Source organism: Suricata suricatta, chromosome 7 (genome assembly GCF_006229205.1).
Source record: "Suricata suricatta isolate VVHF042 chromosome 7, meerkat_22Aug2017_6uvM2_HiC, whole genome shotgun sequence".
NCBI lineage: Eukaryota > Metazoa > Chordata > Mammalia > Carnivora > Herpestidae > Suricata > Suricata suricatta.
Genome location: NC_043706.1, coordinates 75955126 through 75979924, shown reverse-complemented (window position 1 = coordinate 75979924; position 24799 = coordinate 75955126). Strand labels below are relative to the sequence as shown.

Below are 24799 nucleotides of genomic sequence, written 5' to 3'. Positions count from 1 at the left end.
TCAGAACTTTTAGGATATTTCTCCATTGTTTTGTTTTTTTTTTTTTGGTATTCATTGTAGCTATTATAAAATCCAGTACATCCTGATCTGTGTTCCTTTGTATGTGGCATTGTGTTTACCTCTGAAAGCTTTAAAAACTTATTAATCTTTTCTTTATTTCTGGTGTTCTGGAATTTCACAACAATATATCTTAATATGAGTCTCTTTGCACTTTCTGCAAGTCTTCTACCTAGCTACCAGTGTCATGGGAGTGAGTGAAGTAAGGACCATCACCATTAGCTTTTCTCTCTTTCATTTAATTTCTTTGTTTCATGTCCTCTACTAGGTCTGGGATCTCTGAATTTAGTGCTTCTTCCTTGAGTTCTCATGAAATTAAATCTCCCTTTTCCTGCTTGGGGCAGAGTTGGGGTGGGGAGATGATGCCTGATCGCCTGACAGAATAATTTGAGAGAGGGAGTCTGGGGGTTTAGCCATTGCATACATGCAGATTTTCAACCAATCCCTACTTCAACCACATGCCTCACCCCTCTTCCTGCAGTATTTAACTGATAGCATGATAATCTCAAAGATTCTATGGATAAAGTGGTTTCTTATCTGTAAGGATCTTTCAAATATGGCTTTCTCTGCTAACTCAATTATTGCAATTCTATCTGCCCTTTGTCTTCTCAACAAATGCTGAAACTTCTTGTCTGCCAATATCTCATCCACATCTCTTTGTCTTATGGATAAACAGATGATATAGATCTTTATCTCATTATTTTCATTTTTTCAGGGTCTGGAGAGTGAGAAGAAGCATATTTTTATGATCATTTGCCATGCTTAATGTGAAGTCTTAAATGGGCTTATTGATGCTGATCATAAGACCAATGAAGAATCTTAGCATGTCCCCTGAGGGGCTAGGAGTCAGAGTGAGGCGGAAGAATGGCATCAGATGCCACACCACACTTAAAATCTGGGGGACAGATGGAGTACTTATGGTTTAACCCAGTGATACCACGTGGGAAGCCCAGGCTTAAGAAAATAATTCACAAAACTTTAAAAAACCCTCCTGTTTTAAAGCGTTTGTAGCTGTATGAAATAGCATACAGCAGCTTAACCGTCGTATAGCTGAAACCCGGAACTATTTAAAATGTCTAGGAATAGGTAACGGACCACAGTCCACTCGCCCACCCTCACCTGTTACCTATTGTTCATGAAAAAGAAGGGGTTTGGGAGAGATTGACTGGAAGAGGTCACAAGAGAGCTTTCTGGACTGCTGTTTTACATCTTGTTTGCAGTGGCGGCTACATGACAGTATCCATTTGTTAAAACTCATCTACCAGTACATGCGCACTGTGTGCAACTGACTGTCTAAATTATGCCTTAATAGAGTTCATTGGATAATAAAACTTTTTATGGGTACTCATTACCTTTAAGATGAAGCACAGACAGCTAGTCAAGATCCTCTACAAACTATCCTCAAATTACTCTCCTGCTTGTTCTCCTGCACTCCAGTTAAATCTCCATCCCCCGCCCCCAGTCTGAGGAATGGTCTGTTTTCTCCCAACTTGCCATGCCTCACTCACCTCTTGCGTGTGAGCCCTGCTTGTCCATGCTCAGACTGCTTCCTTTAAAATGGTTCAAATCTTCTCTGCTCCTTTTCAAAAAAGCCTTTTCTGATCCGAGTACTAAAAGATTATCGCTTCTTGTAGCCTCTTTTATTTTTCATCTATACCAGTTATTTGGTATTTCAAAATGTACCGCTTTGAGAGATCTTTTATTATCTTGCATTATTCTAACTTCTGTATTGATGTTTCGTTTTCACATGTGCATGACTTATTGTCCAAAAAAGATGAATTTTCTAGATAGTATGTAGTATATATCCTTACATCTTCCCTAGCGCCTAGCAGAATGCCTTACACATCGTTGGCAGTCAATAAATATTTGCTGAATGAAGGATAAGATAATAAATCATGTATACATTTTAAAGAGAAGAAGCTGGGGATTTTGAAGCTGGGGAGAGGATTTGCTTTACCAGTAAGAATTGGTAGGAAAGAATCATCCAAAGAATATACTGAATTAACAGGAGGCCCACGTCATGTATAACCTGCATTTTGTAAAGGCTATATGTTATAATGAACTCAACATAATATGTAAAATGAATCTACAGAAGCTGCTAAGAGCAGTCTATAATTAGGATATGGCAATTTTAAACTCTAGTGATTTCTGAATTTATTCCCATGGATTTATTGCTAGGAATCCTGACACGGTCCCAAGAGGCAATATCTTGTGCTATATATGGCATTCTTCTTGTCATCTTCTCTCCTTGCCTCAGTGTCATCAAGATAACAAGCACTTCTGCAATTCTAGGTAGAATGTATATGCTGCAAACAGTAGGGATGAATTCAGCCGTAACATATGCTACACATTTATTATGCACAGCTTGTTAGATTCTGATTTTTGATCTGCCATTTTTTTCCCCAAGGAATATAGACTTCCAGTGTGGCAAAAAATAATATGGCTATTTTATTTTAAAGGGCAGCCTATTTATATAAAACAGGGCCCCAAATGAACTCATCCATACGTCACATGTGATCTTTCTTTTACTTGCTCGTGAGAGGAATTTGTTTATGATAAGTAAGTCTTTATGGTATAGTATTTATTTTATCGCAGAGAAAAAGAGTACATGTCCAGATTTTGGACGCCACACACATACCCACTCAACTTGAGGTAATGAGGGCTGCTCTCACCGATTCACTTTGCTGCCTGACAGACAAGAGGGCCGTTCATTTTATCGTTGTTGCCCACATCTATCAACCCTCCCTCAAATCTGATGACTACCACAGCAATATATATAGCAAATCTCCTCAGGGACTATGATTATTCATCTTTCAGAAGGCACAAGATCTATAATGGATGAGTGCTATAGACAGGAAACCAGCTTATAGGGTTAGCTCCTAAGCAAAAAACTAATTTGTCTTTATTGGAGGAATAAGCCATGACCATTTAATAAATAAATTGTAAGTATTGGAAGAGATTGTGTAAGTGTATTTGTGACTCAGGCACATAAACACTGTTCTGATACTGCCACACAGAAAACAAAAGCTGATGCCCGCAGTCCATCAGACACTACCATGATTTGGAAAATCCAGAGGCCTGTCATGAAGCCTCAGCTTGTTGTCTTGAGTTATGAATTACTCTTAAATTAATCTTACTACTACTGCTATTGGGATCATCTGATTTCATAACATTTTTGAGCCTGGTAGTCGATCAAGGCACTCAAGCTGTTATTTCCATCAGAGATGAGGGCTTAAAATGTCCCCTGTGGCATCTCTTGGTTTCCCATAGAATCTCAAGTTGAACATGCAGTCCATTTCACCCTCTCAGGGTGAGGTCCCATGGAAGCCAGCAGCGCATTTTTCACCATTTGCATTGCAGTATTTCTGTTGATTTTCACTAATAGAGCTTGTTTACTCACTGAAGCATTTGAATGTTATTTATACCGAGTAATAAAATGGTTCTGCTCAACTGTGTTCTGATTTGTCTTTGTCGAGGCTCTGTAGAATCTAAAGAAAACGAATCCATCTGAGATAGCCCAAGTAAAGAGAGAGCGCTTATCTAGAAAGCAGATCACTTAATGAGTGTGTATGGCTTCAGGGACTGGCGTGAAGAGCCAATGCCTTCCGCATATTTCAGGGTCCTACCATTTCTCTTATCTCTGGCTCTCTCTCTGCTTCGTCCTCCTCTGCCTACTCTTGCTTTTTGGCCAGCTTCTTCTCTTCCTCATCTTGCCCATCACCCAGTAAGGCCATAACTCTGTATCATGACCTCTGCCTCTGGTCTCTATCGCTGTTTTCAAACCCTTCTCCTGAGAATCTGATTGGCCTACCTGCTCCATGGGGAAGTCACTTTGAAATGCTTTCCAAAGCCAATGGATAGGGTAGGTTCTCTAGAAGAGTTCCTAAGAAGCACAGGCCATAAAACCTGACAAGTCATGAGCTTTGCATCATGCTCTGACTTCATTCTATGGTCTTGCAGTCACTTCCTCAAACTGCTTTGGCAACAGAAGCAATTGTATCACATATCTAGACACATAGCTGCATTAGAGGTACAGCTTTTCAGTTTGCAGAACCATAAAATTGAAGCATTTTCTGGAAGTTTCTAGATCAGGGATTAACAATCCATACATTTTCTTCATCAAAGTGCCAGTATCTGAGTTCTGTTTCTTGGCTGCCTATGGGGATCACATATTCTAACCACCCATGACTGTGCAGTATATGTAGGAGGGCAGGGCTTGGACCTGGCACATCTATCACAAATGGGACTCTACATCCCCTGATGCAAATCTAGCAAAGGCTTTTGTCCAAATTGTAGGTGATTAAGATGATTTCTTTTGTTTTTAGCAAATGCATCCTGAGTAAAATGGAACGCATGCTCTGCATTGGAGAAAATAGGTTGGATGCGAAGATTGGAGACTGGCCCTTTTATGAGCCTAGTGAGGAGACAGGAGGGATCCCTGTACTGTGGAAAGTTCACAAAGGGGTTTAGTTGCCAATGAGCGTGCTTCTATCATGCTGCATGTAACCCATGCACAAACCTGTCTTCCTAAAAAGAACTTAAGAGCCTTGAGAGCGTAAATGATACACTAGTTGTCTGTGGTTCCAGGATCCACCATAGTACCTGCACATAGTAGGTGCTCAGTGATTTTTGCTAATCGAATGAATGGATGGACTGTATAAAGAAACTTCTTTGCGCTGACATCAGCATGGACAACTTCAAGAAGAAGCCTGCTTTTCTTTTCCTGCCTTCCTATGTGTGTGGAATATTGAGATGATTAATCATCCTAATTAAAATTTAAATGTATTTTCTAATCTTAGGCGATTTCAGGATTTTTCCCCTCATTGTGAGCCTTCAAAAGAACTGCTTTCATTTTACATCTTCCAGTGTTAGCATTTCATTGTGAGTTAAAATAATATATTTTCCTAAGTTCTTAGACCTATAACATTTAGAAACCATTCTCTGCCATGTTCTCCTACTTAAACTTTTCCACAGCATTTACTCTCGTAAGTCAGTTTATCTTTTTTTTTCTGCTCCTTCTGACCAAAGATGTGCACCTGCACTGTGGAATCTACAGCAAAGCTCTGATCTTAAGTTTCCGTGTACACCCGGCCTCCAGCCCCCAAAATGCTGTATATCATTTATCTTTGCCTTAAAGAAACATATTGCCTTTTTAAAAAATGAAATAAAATACGTTTATCTTAGAAATTTTAGGGAAGAAAGGTAAGCAAAAATAAAATAAGTAATAAGGCACAGTCCCCATCACCCAGAGACAGCCAGCCTTTTTTTTTTCTATGTCCATAGGATTATTTTAAACAAAAACAGGATGACATTTTTTACAGCTGTCCTTATATAGACTCTTGGTAACCACCAACCTGCTGCATGTGGTGGACAGCATGCCCTGCGAGCCACATAACTCTTCTGCAACTGCTGGCTGCGCAGTTCACCTTCATCATGCTCCTCTGATCTGTCACATTTTGCTGCATGAAAACATTGCAGCGTTTTTGACCTGTTTGGTTTATTTTCTGGATTCATTCAGCATGAATGGAAAAGCTAATTGATAGCTCTCTGACTCACTGGGTTTGGACAATAATAAAGATGTTAAAAAAGGAGTGGTGGTTTCTATTTCCAGCAGTGCAGGCCGATGAGATGCCCGGAACAGCCCTCTTGAGGGATACAAGTTAAATACTCAATCATTAAGGAAACAATTGTTTTAATTCGCTGCTGAGCTTGCATGAAAGTATGGCCATCGCAGAGGTGAGAACTGGAGGGAATGCAAGCCTGGGTGCTCGGAGTGAGGCTGCTGTTTAGGATCTCCTGTGTCTGCTTTGGCAGAAGCTTGGATGCAGGACAGAACACCAGGCTACGGGAGTCTTAGCAGTGATCTCCCAATAAGCCGAGGACTTTGAAAAGCTACACCCTTAGTGCGGTGGAAAATGAGAAATGAAGCCCACTGTATTGGAGAGAGCGGCAAGGCAATTTGCCTGACTCCAATTTGGTGTTAAGAATGAGAAAAACAGTGTCTGGCATCTCCCTCGATAATTCATAAGCACAAACCAGCCCACATTTGGGCTTGGCAGCAAGAAAAGAGCAGGGACAGAGGAGGACAGAGAATAGGGATACAATGGAAGAGAATCAGATTATAAAAGTAGATTAAAATACAAGCCTATATTGCATATTTTTTCTCAGCTAATATCTTTTCAGGAGAATTCCTCTTGGTTTTTCATAACGAGTATCATAGAACTTACATATCTGTGAAAACATTGGTTTTGTTTGTTTGTTTGTCTGTTTTTTTAGCAGTCATTGGTTATATAGGATCAGTGTCTAATTCTATTCCAAATACTCAATGCATTTTTAACAAAATGATGTACTGGAAAGATATCAGGTTACATTTTAAATACAACGGATGGAGCATCAGAATCACATAAAGGTTTTTTGAAAAGCATGCAGAGTTCGGACAAAGGGGACGCTGGCCCTGAGCAAAATGTCATAGCATGTCACTCAGTTAGAATCACTCTTTTGCCACTGTGTGCTAGTCCACCGGGCCTTCCAAATTTAGCCTTCATTTTTGACTAGTAATGATGAGGTCTCTCTCTCTCTCTCTCTTTAAGAAAGCATTGAAGGAAAATGTGGAGAATAGAGAAACAAATGTAAATAAATTATGGAGTTTAAATAAAGCTCCATTTTACAAATGTTCTCATGCTTACATGTTGGTGACCTCCTTTGAAAATGTCTCACCACTGTCTTGTTCAGGAGCCTCGTCAGCAGTGCCAGATGATACAGAATTTCTAGCAGCTTCTGAGTGGGATAGTTTGCTTAAAATTGCCTGTTATCAACTCACTTGTGCACATCAGCGCTTGCTACAACCACTGACAATTACTGCTTTGGTCCTGCTTGCTTCGCAGTTTTCTTCAAGTACCAACTTTTCTCCCCACGTGGTGAGTTACAGTTTACTGCAGGTAAATGTCTTGTTTTTATTGGAAAATTTTCACTGTATTTTTTTCTAACAAATCTATTTATGTGGGTTTTTTTTTTTTGCTCTGCCGTATTGCCAACATAATGTTCATGAAATGCATGCATTCATATTTGATAAACTTAAAACAATGTTTTATATCCTAATATGATATAATAATATAACATTAAGAATTTTAATTCACCCTATAGGTATACCAAATCTAAGCCTTATGCACAAACTAACATAGTTTGTTATTTATATTTAAGTATTTTACCTAAGAAATTAGTTTGGAGGCAGGGTTAAAGTATAACACATGTATATATTCTTCTCACCTAAAATAATAGGAAATAAACTCTGTTTTCATGCAATATATCTGACATTTTAGGAATGTATTATTGTTATTCAAAGGGATGATGGTTAATTTTATGTGTCATCTTGATAGGATCACAGGGTCCTAGACATTTAGCTAAGCATAATTTCTGGGTGTGTCTGTGAGAGTGTTTCTGGATGGGAGTAGCTTTTGAGTTGGTAGACTCAGTAAGGCAGCTTGCCTTCTCCTGTGAAGGTGGCCATCATGAAATCAGCTGAAGGTCCAAGTAAAACAACAAGATGGAGGGGGGCAGATTGTGCCTTTTCAGCCTAACTGTTGGAGCTGGACATTGGTCTTCTGCCATTGGGCTGAGACTCATTCTGGCTCTCAGGCCTTTAGACTTAATTATGCCACCTGCCTTCTCGGGTCTCCAACTTGCAGACAGTAGATTGTTGCATTTCTCAGACTCCATAATTTTGTGAGCCAGTTACTCATAATAAATCTCTTGAGATAGATCGATTCTTTATATTATCAATCACAATAAGTATAAATGGACTTTACACTATAGATATAATATAAAGATGCCCAGGCTGGATTAAAGAAAAAATCCAGGGGTTCCTGGGTGGCTCAGTCAGTTGAGCATCTGTCTCTTGATTTCAGCTCAGGTTGTAATCTCAGGGTCGTGGCTCTGTATTGGGATCCACGCTGAGCATGGAGCCTGCTTGGGATTGTCTCTCTCCCTCTGTCTCTCCCTCTCTCTCAGTCCCTCTCCCCAACTCACATGCTCTCTCTCTAAAAAAAAATCCAGCCATTTACTATTCATAATAGAGCACATGCATCACAGAAACATAAATATTTATGACCAAAGGATAGAAAAATGACATGCTAGATAAATAATCAAAGGAAACCTGGGGCAGTTATTTTAATATTAGATTAAGGAAAATGTAAGGAAATAAGAGATAAAGAGAGCCATAATATAACATTAAGAATTTTAATTCACCCTATAGTTATACCAAATCTAAGCTTTATGCACAAAATAACACAGTTCCAAAATATAAAAATCAAAAGTTGTATATAAATAAAATATATAAATCAATCAGAACTACAAAGAAAAATGGACAAATCTATACTACAGTACTCTCTAAAATAAGAATAGTTCAGGTAGACAGACATTAGTAAAAATATAGAAGATATTAACTGAACACTGAAGCTTGATCTAATAGGCATTTAAAAAAACAGAACATTCAATACACATTTGAAAATACACGCTCTACATACTAATGTATAGCCCACAAAAACATTTATAAAAACTTAATTCTTGGGGCACCTGGGTGGCTTGGTCAGTTAAATGTCTGCCGAGGCTCAAGTCATGATCTCGCCATTCATGAGTTTGAACCCCGTGTCGGGCTCTGTGCTGACAGCTCAGAGCCTAGAACTGGTTCAGATTCTGCGTCTCCCTCTCTCTCTGCCCCTCCCCTGCTCACGCTCTGTCTTTCTCTCAAGAATAAACAACAACAACAAAAAAAAATTAGGGGCGCCTGGGTGGCTCAGTCGGTTGAGCGTCCAACCTCAACTCAGGTCATGATCTTGCAGTTGAGGAGTTTGAGCCCCACGTGGTGCTCTGTGCTGACAGTTCAGAGCCTGGAGCCTGCTTTGGATTCTGTGTCTCCCTCTCTCTGCTCCTCCCTCACTCATGCTCTGTCTCTCTCTGTCTGAAGAATAAACATTTATTTTTATTTTTTATTTTTTAATGTTTTTTATTTTTTTAAATTTATTTTTGAGAGACAGAGAGAGACAGTGTGAGCAGAGGAGGGTCAGAGAGAGAAGGAGATACAGAATCTGAAGCAGGCTCCAGGCTCTGAGCTAGCCGTCAGCAAAGAGCCTGGCGCGGGGCTCAAACCCATGATCCGTGACATGATGACCTGAGCCAAAGCCAGATGCTTAACCTACTGAGCCACCCAGGCGCCCCAAGAATAAACATTTAAAAAACTAAAATTAAAAAAAAATCAACTAAATTCTTGCTAGGATAAGAGCCAGCCTAAGTAATTTGTAATCATTTTCTGATCATCATGTAATTAAGTTATTTATACAAAAAGCTAAAACCACAGGGGGAAAACCGGTAAATGTTGGCTACGTTAAGATTAAGGATGGCTATTCACTAAAATATGTCAAAAAGTGAAAAAGCAGGACAAAAAGTAGGGAAGATATTTGCATGATGTATAATGCAAGGGATTATATAATAAACTCCTAGAAATCAAGGGGGAACAAAAGAGCAGCTTGATACAAAAGTAAGAAGAGTTACTCTCAGAAGAGCCATTCCAGCTGTCCCATCAACACATGAAAAAAATGTGCAAACTCAGTAATTGGGAAATGTAAATTAAAGCCACAGTGAGGTATAATTTCACACCCACCGGAAGACTGAAAATCTAAAAGTTGTTTAATACCAATGCCAGGATGTAAGTCAAACAGGATCCCTTACCCACCACGGGTATAATACAGTATTCTGTTTGGGAACATCTACAGAGGCAAAAACACCATAAACAAGGACACGGAAATGAGTAACACAAAATTTAGGATGGCAGTTATTCCTGAGGGAAAGCAACGGGAGGATGATGATTATCACACAATAAATTATACATGTATATTTTATACATGTTTTGGTAAGGATGCTACATTTCACGACTTAAAAAGATTTTAATGGAGTTATAAAGGCTAGTATCAGCTAATACCAAAGTCATTTTGATCCTTGGTGGGTATTGTGCTGCGGTTAATAGAAAGGCACTATGCTGTTAATTTGTCTTTCATCTCGTTTGTGCTTTTTCTTTATTTAAAGAAAGTTTTTTAATGCTTATTTTTGACAGACAGAGACAAAGCTTGAGTGGGAGAGGGGCAGAGAGAGAGAGGGAGACAAACAATCTGAACCAGGCTTCAGGCTCTGAGCTGTCAACATCATGGCCAGAGGCGGTGGGGCTTGGACCCACAAACCGTGGGATCGTGACCTCAGCCAGAGTCGGATGCTTAACCAACTGAGCCACCCAGGCAACCCTCTGCTTTTTCTGATGGTTTCCAGCATTGGGCCCGAGCTCTAGTCAATTATACCAAACATGTATGTTAAATTTCAAGACATGTTGTGTATTTATCACCAACCCAAAATAGCTTATTTACCGCAAATCTTTCTAAGACAGAGGAGCCATGAACAAGGAAAAAAAGAAAAGTTTAAGCTAAGACTATGTAAACTAACATTCCTAATGCTGAATAGCAGGGTCTAAAATTATTTAAATCTCTCAAATGTTTACTAGGGTTATGATTTTTTAAAGAACTTTTTATTTTTATCTGGCTTGATCTTTCTTATAAAATCAATATATTAGATTAGATGCTGTTATTGTATTCTAATATATTTATGAACTTTCTGAATTATTATAAAGTATTGGTTTAAATTTCTTTTAAGATAATTTCAAGTTTTTTTAGAAGCCTTAAGGAAAATGAAGATCAAACAATTTATCCTTTATTGTGATGATTACCAAACTTATTAAACCTATATCTAGCCAAACCTAAGGTTTTGTAAAAATTCTGTAGTAATTCATTAAGTTAGCAACTAAAAGCTTCCTTTACTTGGCTCTAATGAATCACCTAAAATATCTATCTATGCCCACAGACTTCTAGGACCATCTGTCTTCTATTTGAGTTGAATTTATACTGTCTGATTTATATATATTTTGGGGGGTTGGCCGTACAGAAGCACATTCTAAGAACGGGCATCAATGGCTACAAGGGGTCTTTAGAGGAAAAAAGGCATTTCTTCCTTTTCCCTAATCTAATATATTGATTTATGTCTTTGATTTTATTTTTCCTTCCTTTCGGAAGGATTTTTCTTCTACAGTAATTCCCATTTCACGATGGTTACCAGGAGGGTGGTGATGGGTGAAACAGGTGATGGGGATCAAGAGCACACTTACGATGGGCACGAAGTAACATACAGAATTATTGAATCACTACATTGTGCACCTGAAACTAATGCAACACCATATGTTACTATACTGGAATTAAAATAAAAAAATAATAAAAAATTTTAAAATTTCCCTTTTATAGCTCCATTTCTTCCTTTCCTCCTTCCTGCCTCAAATGTTTACATATCCTTTTTATTTTACTTATTTTTATTTTTATTTATTTATTTTTTAATAGTTTATTGTCAAATTGGTTTCCATATAACACCCAGTGCTCTTCCCCACAAGGGCCCTCCTCCGTCACCACCACCCCTTTTCCCCCCTCCCCTTCAGCCCTTGGTTTGTTTTCAGTATTCAGTAGTCTCTCAAGTTTTGCGTCCCTCTCTCTCCCCAACTCTCTTTCCCTCTTTCCCTCCCCCTGGTCCTCCATTAGGTCTCTCCTGTTCTCCTGTTAGACCTGTGAGTGCAAACATATGGTATCTGTCCTTCTCCGCCTGACTTATTTCGCTTAGCATGTCATGTATCCTTTTTAAAAAGCCAACGATAAGAACTTCCTGTGACGCCAACAAGACATTGAACCCTTCTTTAACTAGTGAACTCTTTGAATTACTGCAGACTTCATATCCCTCCCTTCCTGACCCTCAGTGCCACGGCCCAGCTGACCAACTCCCTGAGCTCATCTTTCTCCTTCTCAAACTGTTGCAAGCAGCTTGGCCTCCTTAGCTTCTCAAGGCCGCGGGCGCTCCTGTGTCACGGCTTCGCATTCGCCCCTCCGCCCCATGCTCCTCTCCCATACAGTCCCAGGATTCCGTCTCATCTCCACTCAGATGACATCTCCATCACTCTATTTTAAAAAACCAAAAAGGCAAAATAGTGACCCTTACCCTCACCTCTTAGATTGTTTATTTTCTTCATAGTACCTACCACTAGCTGGCACGTATTTATTGGCTGTTTGCAAACACAGTGAAAAAGAAAAACTTGGTCCCTTTTGTTCTGTTCAAACAACGCCTGGTGCATAGTTAGAGCTCAATAAATACTTGTGGATTGAATCAATTAATAAATGTCGAAAATGCCTCATCTCAGGTCTATAATGATTCTTCTGTTTCCTTGATGTCTTATTCGTCTGTCTGTAGCATTTGTTTCTTATAACACTTCCCTTCTCTCAGTTTCGGTGATATTATACCTTTATTTAACCTCTCCCTGCCCTTCTGTTTTCTCCAAGAGTTCCTTTCAAATTATTTTTCTTCCAAGGCTTAGTTCTGAGCCCTAGAAATTTCTTTTTCAGTGCTCACGTCCTCAGATTTCTCTTCTTCTTCTTCTTTTTATTGTGATGAAAAACACATAACATAAAATTTACCATTTTAACAATTACATTTTTTTAATGTTTATTTATTTTGAGAGAGAGAGTGACAGAGAGCGAGCAGGAGAGGGGCAGAGAGAGAGAGAGAGGGAGAGGGAGAGAGGGAGAGAGGGAGAGAGGCACAGAATCTGAAGCAGGCTCAGGCTTTCACCTGTCAGCACAGAGCCAGATGCGGGGCTCGAATTCATGGACTGCGAGATCATGACCTGAGGTCAAGTCAGACACTTAACCAACAGAGCTACCCAGGCGCCCTGCATTTTAACAATTTTTAAGAGCAGGGTTCAGTAGTGTTAACTATATGTGCCTTCTTGTGCAGTAAATCTCTAGTGCTTTTTCATCTTGCAAAACTGACACTCTATTCATTGAACAATGACTTCCCTTTACCTCTTCCCCAGCTTCTAGTAATCTCTACTGTACTTTGTTTCTATGAGTTTGGCTACTTTGGCTATGTATAGATACCTCTTGTACATGGAATCATGGACTTTTTATCTTTTTGTGACCGGCTTATTTCATTTAGCATAATATCTTCCAGTTTCATCGATGTTGTAGCATGTGACATGTTTTCCTCTTTTTTAAAGGCTAAATAGTTTTCTATTGTACATATGTGCCACATTTTCTTTATCCATTCATCTGCCAAGGAACATTTATTTAAAAAAATGTTTTTATACATTTATTTATTTTTGAGAGACAGAGAGAGACAGAGCATGAGCAGGGGAGGGGCAGAGAGAGAAAGAGACACAGACTCTGAAGCAGGTTCTAGGCTCCGAGCTAGCAGTTAGCACAGAGTCCGACGTGGGGCTCAAACCCACGAACCATGAGATCATGACCTGAGCCACCCAGGTGCCCCTGCCAATGAACATTTAAGTTGCTTCTACCTCTTGGCCTTTGTGGATAATTCTGCAATGTACACAAGTGTGCAAATATCTTTTTCAGATCCTATTTTCAATTCTTTTGGATACATACCCAGAAGTGGGATTGGTAAGTCATATGGTAATTTAAAAAAAAGTATCCATACTGTTTTCCATGCAGCTGCATTATTTTATATTCCCACCAATAATGCACAAGGGGTCCAACTTCTCCACATCCTCATCAAACACTTGCTGTTTTTTTTTTTTTTAAATAATGGCTATCCTAGTGAGCATGAGGTGATATCTCACTGTGGTTTTTTATTTACGTTTCCCTGATGCTTAGTGATGCTGAGCATCTTCTGATATGCTTATTGGTCATCGGTATATCTTTTTTGGAGAAACACCTATTCAAGTTCTGTGCCCATTTTTAAATTGAGTCATTTGTGATTTTGTTGTTGTCAAGGTGTATGAGTTCTTTATGTATTCTGGGTATTAGTCTTTTAACAAATATATGGCTTACAAGTATTTCCCCCCATTTTATAGAATGTTTTTTCATTCTGTTTGAGATTTCTTCTATTTAAAGTTTTTTTATACTTCACTTGGCTCCTGATTTATACCTGTGTTCCTCATTCTTGTTTGCACACCTTTTTGTACTTAAGCCTTGCCTTGCCGTGTCTTTCCTTACCTCTTTACCTTCTCTATGGTCTAGTATTGGCTGTAAAGTGGAAACTCAGTAGTTGAGTTGCCAAATTGAATGACTTAAAATACTTCAGTGTATTGTCATTTCCAGTTTTGACTTCTTATGAAGCATCCAGCCCATGTCTCCAAATGCTCTTTGAACATCTCAAAACAGCCAATGTTTGAGGCCTTACAGTCATCTTTCTTCCACTTTCTTCTTATATAAGCAATCATTAAGTCCTCTCCATTTCTTTTGGACAATTAATCTTAAACTGAACACTTTTTTCCATGTGAACCAATCCTAATGAACATAGCCCCTCTCCGTGCTCTCCCCTTCTTCCCCCAGCTGTGTTTTTGAACAACAAAAAGGCCAGCCCATTAGGGTGATGTGCAGTCATTCCCAAGAGCAAAACTGAAAATTTCCCTTGGCTTTTGTTTTGCCCTATGAAGGTGAGAAATGTGATTTAAACCCATAGTTAACAAAATGGTCCCTCCTCTTTGGCCAAATGATTTCCTTCTTTTGTCACTAAAATACCTTCTTTATTCCTTCTTCTGTGCCTTCACTGTCTCCTAGAAGACTTTCCTCCTGACCTAATTAAATAATTCATGTCATCCTTCTCCCTAATTCTAATCCTCAAATATGCCATTCAATTTCCTCTGATAGCTAACTAAAATCATCTTTGGCCTGACTTTGAATGTCCTAAGCATCTCTGTATGTTTTAACTCACCAGGTTAATGTTTTTTATTGATATAACAGCATTTTCTTTTGGAATATCTCTACTTTGTACTTCTCTTTGAGCAGTGAGGACTATCAAAATTATGGTAACTTTTCCTATAGACCCTTGTTACTGACTCAAACTGTGATCTTGGGTGGTTCACTTAACTTCTTCTTTTTTTTTTTTTTAAGTGTGTTTATTTATTTTGAGAGAGAGAGAGAGAGCAGGGATAAGGCAGAGACAGGGGGATAGATCCCGATATGAGGCTTGAACACACGATCTGTGAGATCATGACCTGAGCCAAAACCAAGAGTTAGACGCTTAACTGACTGAGCCATCCAGGTGCCCCTCGCTTAGCTTCTTGATACTCACCTCTCTATTTGCAAATGGGAATAAGATTGGAGTGCAAGAGGTACTGCTTTTTAGAGCTTTTAGCCCATGGTAGGTGAGACATGAATTATGACATTAGGCAAAAACAATTGTTTTTTCCTCTTACTAAATAGGAGCTTGTCTGTTTATTACAGATAATCCATCCTATTCTGAAAAAAAATTACTAAAAATTTTTTAAATGTTTAATTTATTTTTGAGAGAGAGAGATACAGCATGAGCAGGGGAGGGTCAGAGACAGAGGGAGAGACAGAATCCGAAGACAGGCTCCAGGCTCTGAGCTGTCAGCACAGAGCCCATGGCAGGGCTGGAACCCACGAACTGCGAGATCATGACCTGAGCCAATGTTGGACGCTTAACTGACTGAGCCACCGAGGCGCCCCCTGAAAAAATAGTTTAAGTCAGTGTTCAAAATGTAATATTTTAAGTTTTTAAGTAAAGAATGTCAAGGTAAATGGACAATAGGCAGTAGGAAAAATAAGAAAAGAATAGAAAAAATAAGATGATGAAAAACAGGAGTGGGATCAATAAACAGAAAGTATGTCTTGAGATGCAATCCACTCACTACAGATGGACTGCAAATCTGACTCTGAGATTTCTAGCAGCCAGCTCAGATGGAAGAGCATGATCAGTTCAATGATTCATGAAGTCCATACGTAAAAACAAACCAGCTGCTCACAGGCATAACTATTCCTGGTACTAAGATCAGAGGGAAATTTTCTGTTCTAGACAATGACACTCAAGTGACGAAGAGATGTATTCATAACAGTTGAGTAAGTGATACAAAGTCTCCGTTTTAATGTTTTTGAGGTTTTTAAAGAAGTATTTCTTTTGCCATTTTATTTTTCACTAACAAGAAGTTGATAGCAAAGCTATATTGGTTAAAAACTTGGGCAGGTGGAAAATAATTTTTAGGAGGAATTTGAAAGGAATGACTAGGGAGTGGCAATTCCACATCTCAAAGGGACAGGCCAAGAGTACAGAAATAATAAGTTTTCAGGGCAGAGCAAGGGCAAAATAAGAAGTCAGGAGCCATCTGGACAGATTGAATATGGTGCCAAAGCCCTGAAGTAGCAGAGTCTTAATTTTAAGCAGAAGATAAAGAAAATGAACTCCTAGTTGGGACAAGGTCATAATATAATTATAGTGAAAACAATTATGTGAACATTTAATGGACTCTCTTTTGTGATTTCATTTCATTTTTACTATTTCTAGAAAAAATGATATATTTAATTATACTGTAATTATCCTGAAAGGACTTCTACATTTAGGCTACAATTAGCTTTGACCATTAGTCCATTATGAATGAAATAAAGGCAATAAAAAATGATCAAATAGCATGAATAGACAATTCAAGAAAGAAGAAATTTGTATTTGTATGGTCATCTGTCCAGTCAGTCTGCATAAAATATTTTCATTTTATTAACAAATAGAAATCATAAATTACAAATGCACTTTAGAACATCAGTGATATACTAGTATTGTCTATCAATTAAAATACACAGCAATTTTTATTTTAAGTTTACATTGCATTGGCTCTTTCATACAACTACTGGTGGTAGCTCCAAATGGACACAGCCTTACAGGGTAGTTTGGTGTTATATATATGGAAATCCTTAAAAATCAACACATGCTTAAATTTAGCAATTCCAGTTCTAGGAATTTATTCTTAGGAAGTAATTTAGAAAAATGCTAAAGATGTTCACTGAAGGATTTTTAAATGGTTCTTAAAAATATAAATACTAAAAAAAATCTGACAATAACTAATTTGTTTAATAAATTATAATTCATCCATAGAATAGAATACTATGTATTTATAAAAGCCGAAAAGTGTCAGAGTACAATTGTTTTCCTGGGAAGATGTTCATGACATTGTTTTGTGCTAGAAGTAGGTTACATTAAGTGGTACAATCATACTATAGTTATCAAGAGAGTGTGGTAATGGTGTAAATTTAAGCAAGTAGATTGGTGGAATGAAATAGGGAGATGAGAAATAGTTGCAAATATATGGAGTCAACTGATTTTCAATAAAGGCACAACACATTTGAAAGGGAAAAGGAAACTCTTGTAACAAATAGTTTAGAAGAGCTAGATATCCACGTGAAAAAAAGAAATGTACCTCACCCCCTACCTCACCACACAAGAAAAAAGAAAAAAAGGAAAGAAAGAAAGAAAATCAAGATGGATCATAGGCCTTAACAAAAAAGCTAAAACTATAATACTTCTAGAAAAAAACATAGAGTATCTTTGCAATTTTTGGAGGGGCAAAGATTACTTAGCTCACAAAGAGCACTAATCATAAAACATAAAGTTGATAAATTGGATTTATCAGAATGTTATAAAAAATACACCATTAAGACAATGAAAACAATGCACCACAGACTAGGATTAAATAATTACAATCCATATATCTGACAAAATACTTGTATCCAGAATACATAAATAATGCCAACAAGTGAATATTTTAAAAAAACCCCAATTTTTAAAAAATTAGAAAAAGTCTTGAGCAAATACCTCACAAAAGAGATATAAATGGCCAATAAATACACGGAAAGGTGCTCAATAACATTAGACATGCAAATTAAACCACAATGCAAATTAATGCAAATTAAATGCAAATTAAAACCACAATAAGATACCATTATATCCCAACCATATTGCTAAAATTTAAAAACGGAAAGTTAAACGTTGGTGAGTAAATGCAGCAACTGGAACTCTCATAAATTGTTGGTGGAAGTGTAAAATGGTACTATCACTTTGGAAAAGTGTTTGGCAATTTTGAAAATAAATTAAACATAAAAAATTAAACCTTGTGACCCTGCAATTAAACTCCTTAGTTTTTACCCAACAGAAATAAAAGCGTATGTTCACAAAAAGACTTTCATAAGAAAGTTCATAATAGCTTTATTTATATTAACTCCAAACCGGAGACAACCCAACGTCTGTCAACAGGTAAATGAATGAACAGTTTGTGGTATATTCATAGCATAAGACACTAGCCAGCAATAAGAAAGTATGCACTACTGATGCATTTCACAACATCGATGAATCAGAAGCTACTACTACGTGAAAGAAGCCAGATAGAAAAGAGTATATACTGTTTGATTCCATTTATATGAACAATATGAGCAAACAAAATAATTCTATGGTGAAAAAAAATCAAAACAGCAATTGCTTTTGGTGCAGTAGGTAAGGTTTTGCTGGAAAAGGGCATGAGAAAACTTTGCACTGACAGGAATATTTCTTGATCAGTAATAGTTACCTAAGTGCGTGCATTTGTCAAAACTCATCAAACATACACTTAAAATCGGGGCCCCTGGTGGCTCAGTCTGTTAAGCATCTGACTTTGGCTCAGGTCATGATCTTATGGTTCATGAATTTAAGCCTTGCATAAGGCTCTATGCTGACAGCTCAGAGTCTGGAGCCTGCTTCAGATTCTGTGATTCTATCTCATTCTGCCCCTTCCCTGTCCGTGCTCTTTCTCTCTCAAAAAAAACAAAAACCAAAAAAACCATTAAAAAAATTAAAATAAAATGTACACTTAAAATCTTTGCATTTTATCTGTGGAAACCAGTTTCTAAGAAGGCCCCTGGTAATCCCCATGTCTTGGTACTCATACCTTATCATACGGTCCCAGGGTTGGTCTGTGTGACCCATAGAATATAGCAGAAGTGATGTGTGTCACTTCTGAGACTGGGTTATAAAAGGCACTATAAAAGATGTTTCCTAGGGCCCCTGGGCGGCTCAGTGGGTTAAGCATCTGACTTCCGCTCAGGTCATAATCTCCCAGTTTGTGAGTTTGAGCCCGTGTCAAGCTCTGTGTTGACAGCTCAGAGGGTGGAGCCTGTTTCAGATTCTGTGTCTCCGTCTCTCTGCCCCTCCCCTGCTCATGCTCTGACTCTCTCTCTCTCTCAAAAATAAATAAACATTAAAATATTTTTTAAAAGATACTTCCATTTTGATCTTTCATTTATGCTTTTTCTCTTTTGGATCACTTGCTCCAGGAAAACCAGCTGCCATGTCTTGAGGATACTCAGGCCGCTCTGTAAAGAGAAACTGCAACGCCCAGTTCAGCAACCAGAACCTGCTAATGACCAGAGGAGTTTGGAATGGTTGGTCCTGTCTTCAGATGACTGTGGCTTGACTGGCGTCTTCACTGTCCCCATGGGAGACCCTGAGCCAGAGCCACGTAATTAAACCACACCCAGATTTCTGACCCACAGGAGCTGTGAAATAATAAATGTTGATTATTATTTTAAGCTGCTGAAATTTGAGGCTACTTTTTAATGCAGGAGTAAATAAGTTGTGTGCTTGGTGTACAAATATACCTTAATTTTCAAATATTAGAAAAATAAAGTAATTAACATAACATAGAGTGTTGGTTTATTGCCATCTAAAATAGTATTGTACATCAAAATACTGCCAATAGCTATATGGGTGGTGGGATTATGGGTGGTTTTCTTCTTTCTGCTTATCAGTATTTTTATTTCCTCCAAGTATTACATAAATAGTGTAGTTTATAAAATAAAAAGTTTCAATAAAAGCGGAAGATATAAGTAATTGTTTTTCCACCTGTATCCACCCTTCTGTGGATCAAGTGTTGCTGAGGGTCCTAATGAAATCCTCCCTCTTTAAGTGATTTCAGCAAAGGCAGCATGGCTGCCTTTGAGTTTTTGTCTTACTTCTTCCATTAATATGTGAGAATCTGCTTTCATCTTGCTTTTAAAAGGTGTTTGGCTTTCCTTCAAGAGAAGCTATTCACAAAACCAAAAGGGGACCAAGAGATACAGAGAGCACCCCCTTCCCCCTGCTTACCTACTGAATATTTCAAAGAGTAATGAAAATCTTTTTTTTTTTTAACAATACCACCTGATTCAGTTTTTAAAGAGGCCAATCAATAGCTGCCCGGCCCTTTGCTTCCTACTCTAAACAGTCTTTCATTTCTGTTCACCCAGAAAGTCTGGCTTTATAAGGGGAGCCCAAGTGGAGGGAAAATTTGGGTTAGGGCCAGTAAGTCAGTTCTAGGCTCTGATAAGGACAAAAATTGGGATCAAAACATATACCTAGTATAAGATGATGGGAACTTGCCAGATGGCCTCATGACTCTCTATGCTTCCAGGGAGTCCCTCTAGCCCATTTGGATCTCTTTTTCTCACACCCAGATTGGCAGTATTGTCAGTCACACCAGGAAAAACAGCCACACAGCTTAAACTGAGGTCACACACTCTGCGCACAAGGCAGGGGGATACAGTCCTGGTGCAGCGCACACACCTTTCAGTAGATGCAGGCATGATAAGGACAGGCACCCAGATGTCGTGGCTTACATCGCCAAGACCTTGCAGGAAAGATACAATACGGATGATGTCCAGAAAGGGGTAAGTCCATTTTCTGTGACTCTGGGTAATTATTCAACCTGTCCATTTCTTATGGCCTTTACTGATTCTTCAGACTCCTGACTGGGGTCTCACGACCCTATCGGTGAAACAGTATTAGGAGGAAGAAAGAGAAAGTAATGGTCACATTTGTGTAAGTTATCAGTTGCCAGGCAGGCCAAAACTCCTTGGGATCCTTTAGCCATAGGATAAAGTAAAACTTAAGAATGTACAAACATTCTGTTCTTTGTGAGAATGTCCAGAAATCCACAGAGAAAATGTTGCAAATCGTTGGGCACTGTCAGTGTTTAGGTACGAAAGTCTTCATTAGGGGGATGGAATTTTCTTCTCTACCATTTTTAAGATTGTGCTAAAATACATATGTCATAAAATCTACCTTTTAAATCATTTTTTAAAAGTTTATTTATTTTGAGAGGGAGAAAGTTCATGAACGGGGGAAAGGCAGAGAGAGAGGGAGGGACTGACTCCCAAGCAGGCTCTACACTGTCAGCACAATGCCCGACGTGAGAGTCAAACTCACAAACTCCAAGATCATGACCTGAGCTGAAACCAGGGGTTGTACACGTAATTGACAAAGCCACCCCGGCACCCCTACGTTTTAAACCATTTTTAAGTAAGTTCAGTGGCATTAAGTTTATAGACACAGTTGTGCCGTCTGTCTTCATCAAGTCATTTGCAGAAGTCTTTTTATTTTGCAAAAGTGAAATTTTGTACTTATTAAACGGTAATCTCCCATTCTCCTACCCCTCCATTCCTGGTGACTACCATTCTATTTTCTGTCTCTAGGAATCTGACTCCTTTAGAGTCCTCATGTAAGTGGAATCAAACAGTATTTGTCCTTTTGTGACTGGCTTACTTCACTTAGCAAAATGTCTGCAAGTTTCCTCCATGTTATAGCATGTGTCCGAGTTTCCTCACTGTTCAAGGCGGAACAACATTCCATCGTACATACACATCACCCTTCGTTTATCCATTCACTGTTGTGGGACAGGTGAATTGCTTCCACCTTTTGGCTACTGTGAATTATGCTGCTATGAACACAGGTGTGTCTTCTCTACCGTTTTATCATGAGCCAAGGACCAAGTTGGGTATTTTACACATTTTCTTTTTTTAATTTTATATCTTTTAAAATTTTTCTAGAGTCTGGAGTGTGGTCTGAGTAAGAAAGAACTGATAATAAGAATGAATCAGAGGTAAGAGCATATAAAGATAATTGACCTACACTACATTGCTACATTTGGGTTCAAATCTTAGATTACTATCAGTAAAAAAAATAATTTCTCAGTGATCTTTTGACCCTTAAATGAAGTCGAAGTAGGGGCGCCTGGGTGGCTCAGTTGGTTGAGCGGCCGGCTTCGGCTCAGGTCACATCTCACGTTTGTGGGTTCGAGCCCCGCGTCAGGCTCTGTGCAGGTAGCTAGCTCAGAGCGTGGAGCCTGCTTCTGATTCTCTGTCTCCCTCTCTCTCTGACCCTCCCCCTCTCATGTTCTGTCTCTCTCTGTATCAAAAATAAGTAAAACATTAAAAAAAATGAAGTCGAAGTATTATTTGGCTTGAACTGAGTTCTTTTTAGAAAATAACTCTTTAAAAAAAAAGTGGCAACGAAGTTGAAAGAATGAGTAAAGACTGCTGTCAGGAAACCTTTAGAATTTCTCATAAGAAACACCTTTATTTTCTATAAGTATGTTTAGAAATTTTAATCGACTATTGTCAACTTTAAATTTGTCCCCAAATCACTGATGTCATTGGGAGCGGTGGCTATTGAGACCCGTAGGGAGCTCATCTGAACATTTCAGATGCAGCAGATCTAAAATACACTTAGTACTACAAAAATGTAAAATAATTTATTAATAATTGTTTTATGTTGGTTACATGCTGAAAGAGTAATGTTGAGGCTATATTGGGTTAAATAAAATATTATCATTAAGATTAATTTTACCTGTTTCTTTTTACCTTCTTAAACTGTGGCAACTGTAACTATGCATGGGTTACATTGTATCTCAAGTAGTCCTAAAGATTGGATTGTCTGTCATTAATAGAGGACTCAGTTGGTCAGAGCCATGCCTGTGACCTTCTGTGCTGTCAGCATGAGCTGCATCTCACAAGCATGGGGAGAACCTGAGACCCACAGCCTCTCTGGCTGGGGATCTTGCATTTCTCCGGGTCTTCAGAAATGCCAGACCAGCACGAAAGTTTGCTTGAGTTGCCTTGTATTCTCAATAAGTCTGTGTCTTAACATAAAGGGACATTCTTGGAGAGAGAATTTGCTTTTACTCCCAACATTGAGTCAGAGTTTGTAAGAGCTAGGTAGCGAACTTACAACCAGTAAGTTCTTGACCCCAGGAGTGACGAGGTGAAAATAGCGGGTGAGGAAGGTTTGGTGATTTCTGCAGGAGAAATCAGAGGCAGCGGACCGAGCACAGAGAGACCAGGCTTGTGAGGCGAGTCCCAGTGTAGGGGCAGGAGGTGGGCTTGAGGGAACAGAAAGCACAGTGTGAAGGTGAGGAAAGATTGAGAAATGAGTCCAAATCCATATAGCGGGGGCGGTGGAGTTGCAGAGAGACCAGGAAGCCTGCAATGATTGAGTTGTCTTCATTTTCATCCTTTGTTGGAGGTTCATTTGTTTTCCACTTATTTTGGTGTCTTGTGGGCCCTTTAGCCTGTTAGCGCCTTGTTTCACACTAATCACAAGTGGCTGTTATTGCCAAAATGTGACATATCCAATTTAGGATTCTGCCTGTTAGCTCCCTCAAGCTCTGCTGAATCATTTGCTGTAAACCACCCCACCCCCCTTTTTTTCTTATTAGTGTGTCATTTTACAGAGTGTTGCTCCGGCTGCAGCGTTCCATGCAGTCTCCAGGCTCTGCAGAGATCTGTGCTTTTGAGGAAGTTAGTCTGGTGAAGGTTAGTGTGTGTGCGTGTATGTGTGTGCATGTGCGTGTGTGTGTGTGTGTGTGTGTGTGTGTGTAAAAGGTTGTTATCATCGTCCAGAAATGAATTTCAGAATTGGTGGCATGACTTATAGTATGAATGATGGGCGTTAAGGAGGGCACTTGTTGTGATGAGCACTGGGTGTTTATATGTAAGTGATGAATCACTAAATTCTACTCTTGAAACCAATTTCACCATATATATTAACTAACTTGAATTTGAAGAAAAACTTGTAATAAAAAAATAAACAGTGCCTACTTGTGACAAAAACAAAAAAATCCATCCCAATCTGAATTCAAGATATTGCCCAGTTTCCCTATTAAGTGTGAGAAACAAATCAGACAAGTTACAGTTAACACTAATTCAACCAGCCTTCCGGTTTTGTTTTTAAGACCAAATGCAGTGGTATCAGAAGCGATATGCATGTTTGCTAAGATACTGCTGGCATTTGGAATTCATGTTGTTGGGAGCACTCTGAGAAGATCAGAGTGAGGGAGCACACGCAGAACTGATCACCAACTCACTTCTGAGGAAGAGCGAGTGGCCTGTGGGCACACAGTTGACACTTTCTTTGTGCAGTAACTTCACCCACCTTTGTCAAAGGTTCAAGGTGTGGGAGTCCCCGCTACCAGAGGCAGAAACCACAGAGTGTGTTGGCATCAGATTGCTTCAAGAGAGTCTTCACAAGGAATGACCTGCCAGGGGTCAGGATTCACAAGTCATAGGGTGTGAGTTGGCACAGAGGCAGAGAGGAGACTGGGTTGGCAGGGAAGAGGCCCTCCTGCCTCTACTCAGGCAGTTGTGTTCTGAGGCTCCAACAGGGAAGTCTCCGAAGAACTCCCGAATGTGGGCAAGCTCCGCTTCCAAATGTCTACCAGGCCTGTTCTGCAGTCCGAATGCAGTGGTGCCAATCAAATAGGAATGGCCTGTGCTCTTCCCGTCCTGCTTTCTTCCTTACTGTGTACCCCCAGCCCGCCCCACACCCAACTTTGACTCTGATGGAGGATGAGATCAGCTGAGCAATCCAGGAGAAGAAGAAATATTCCAAGATGAAAATTAGATGAAAATTGAGGTATAGAATAATTATTGGACTAGACACTTTTTGTATCCATGTGAGTGTGTGTTTTGTTTTTGACTTTTTATTTTGAATTGATTTAGACTCCCAAGAAGGTGTGAAAATTGTACATAGTGGGTTTTATACCCTTCAACCAGCTTCTCCCAGTAGTGACATTGCATACAAC

The 24799-nt window shown here is 39.0% G+C and overlaps 1 protein-coding gene across 1 annotated transcript in view; it reads left to right on the top strand.

Moving 5' to 3' along the window:
- Positions 1 to 24577, top strand: part of LOC115295278 — a 41374-nt gene extending 16797 nt beyond the window's left edge. The window contains 5 exon segments of the mRNA XM_029943193.1: positions 19239 to 19423; positions 20476 to 20609; positions 21768 to 21820; positions 23435 to 23531; positions 24380 to 24577. Coding sequence (XP_029799053.1) covers positions 19239 to 19423; positions 20476 to 20609; positions 21768 to 21820; positions 23435 to 23531; positions 24380 to 24577 — 667 coding nt within the window.
- The last annotated feature ends 222 nt before the right edge of the window (positions 24578 to 24799 follow it).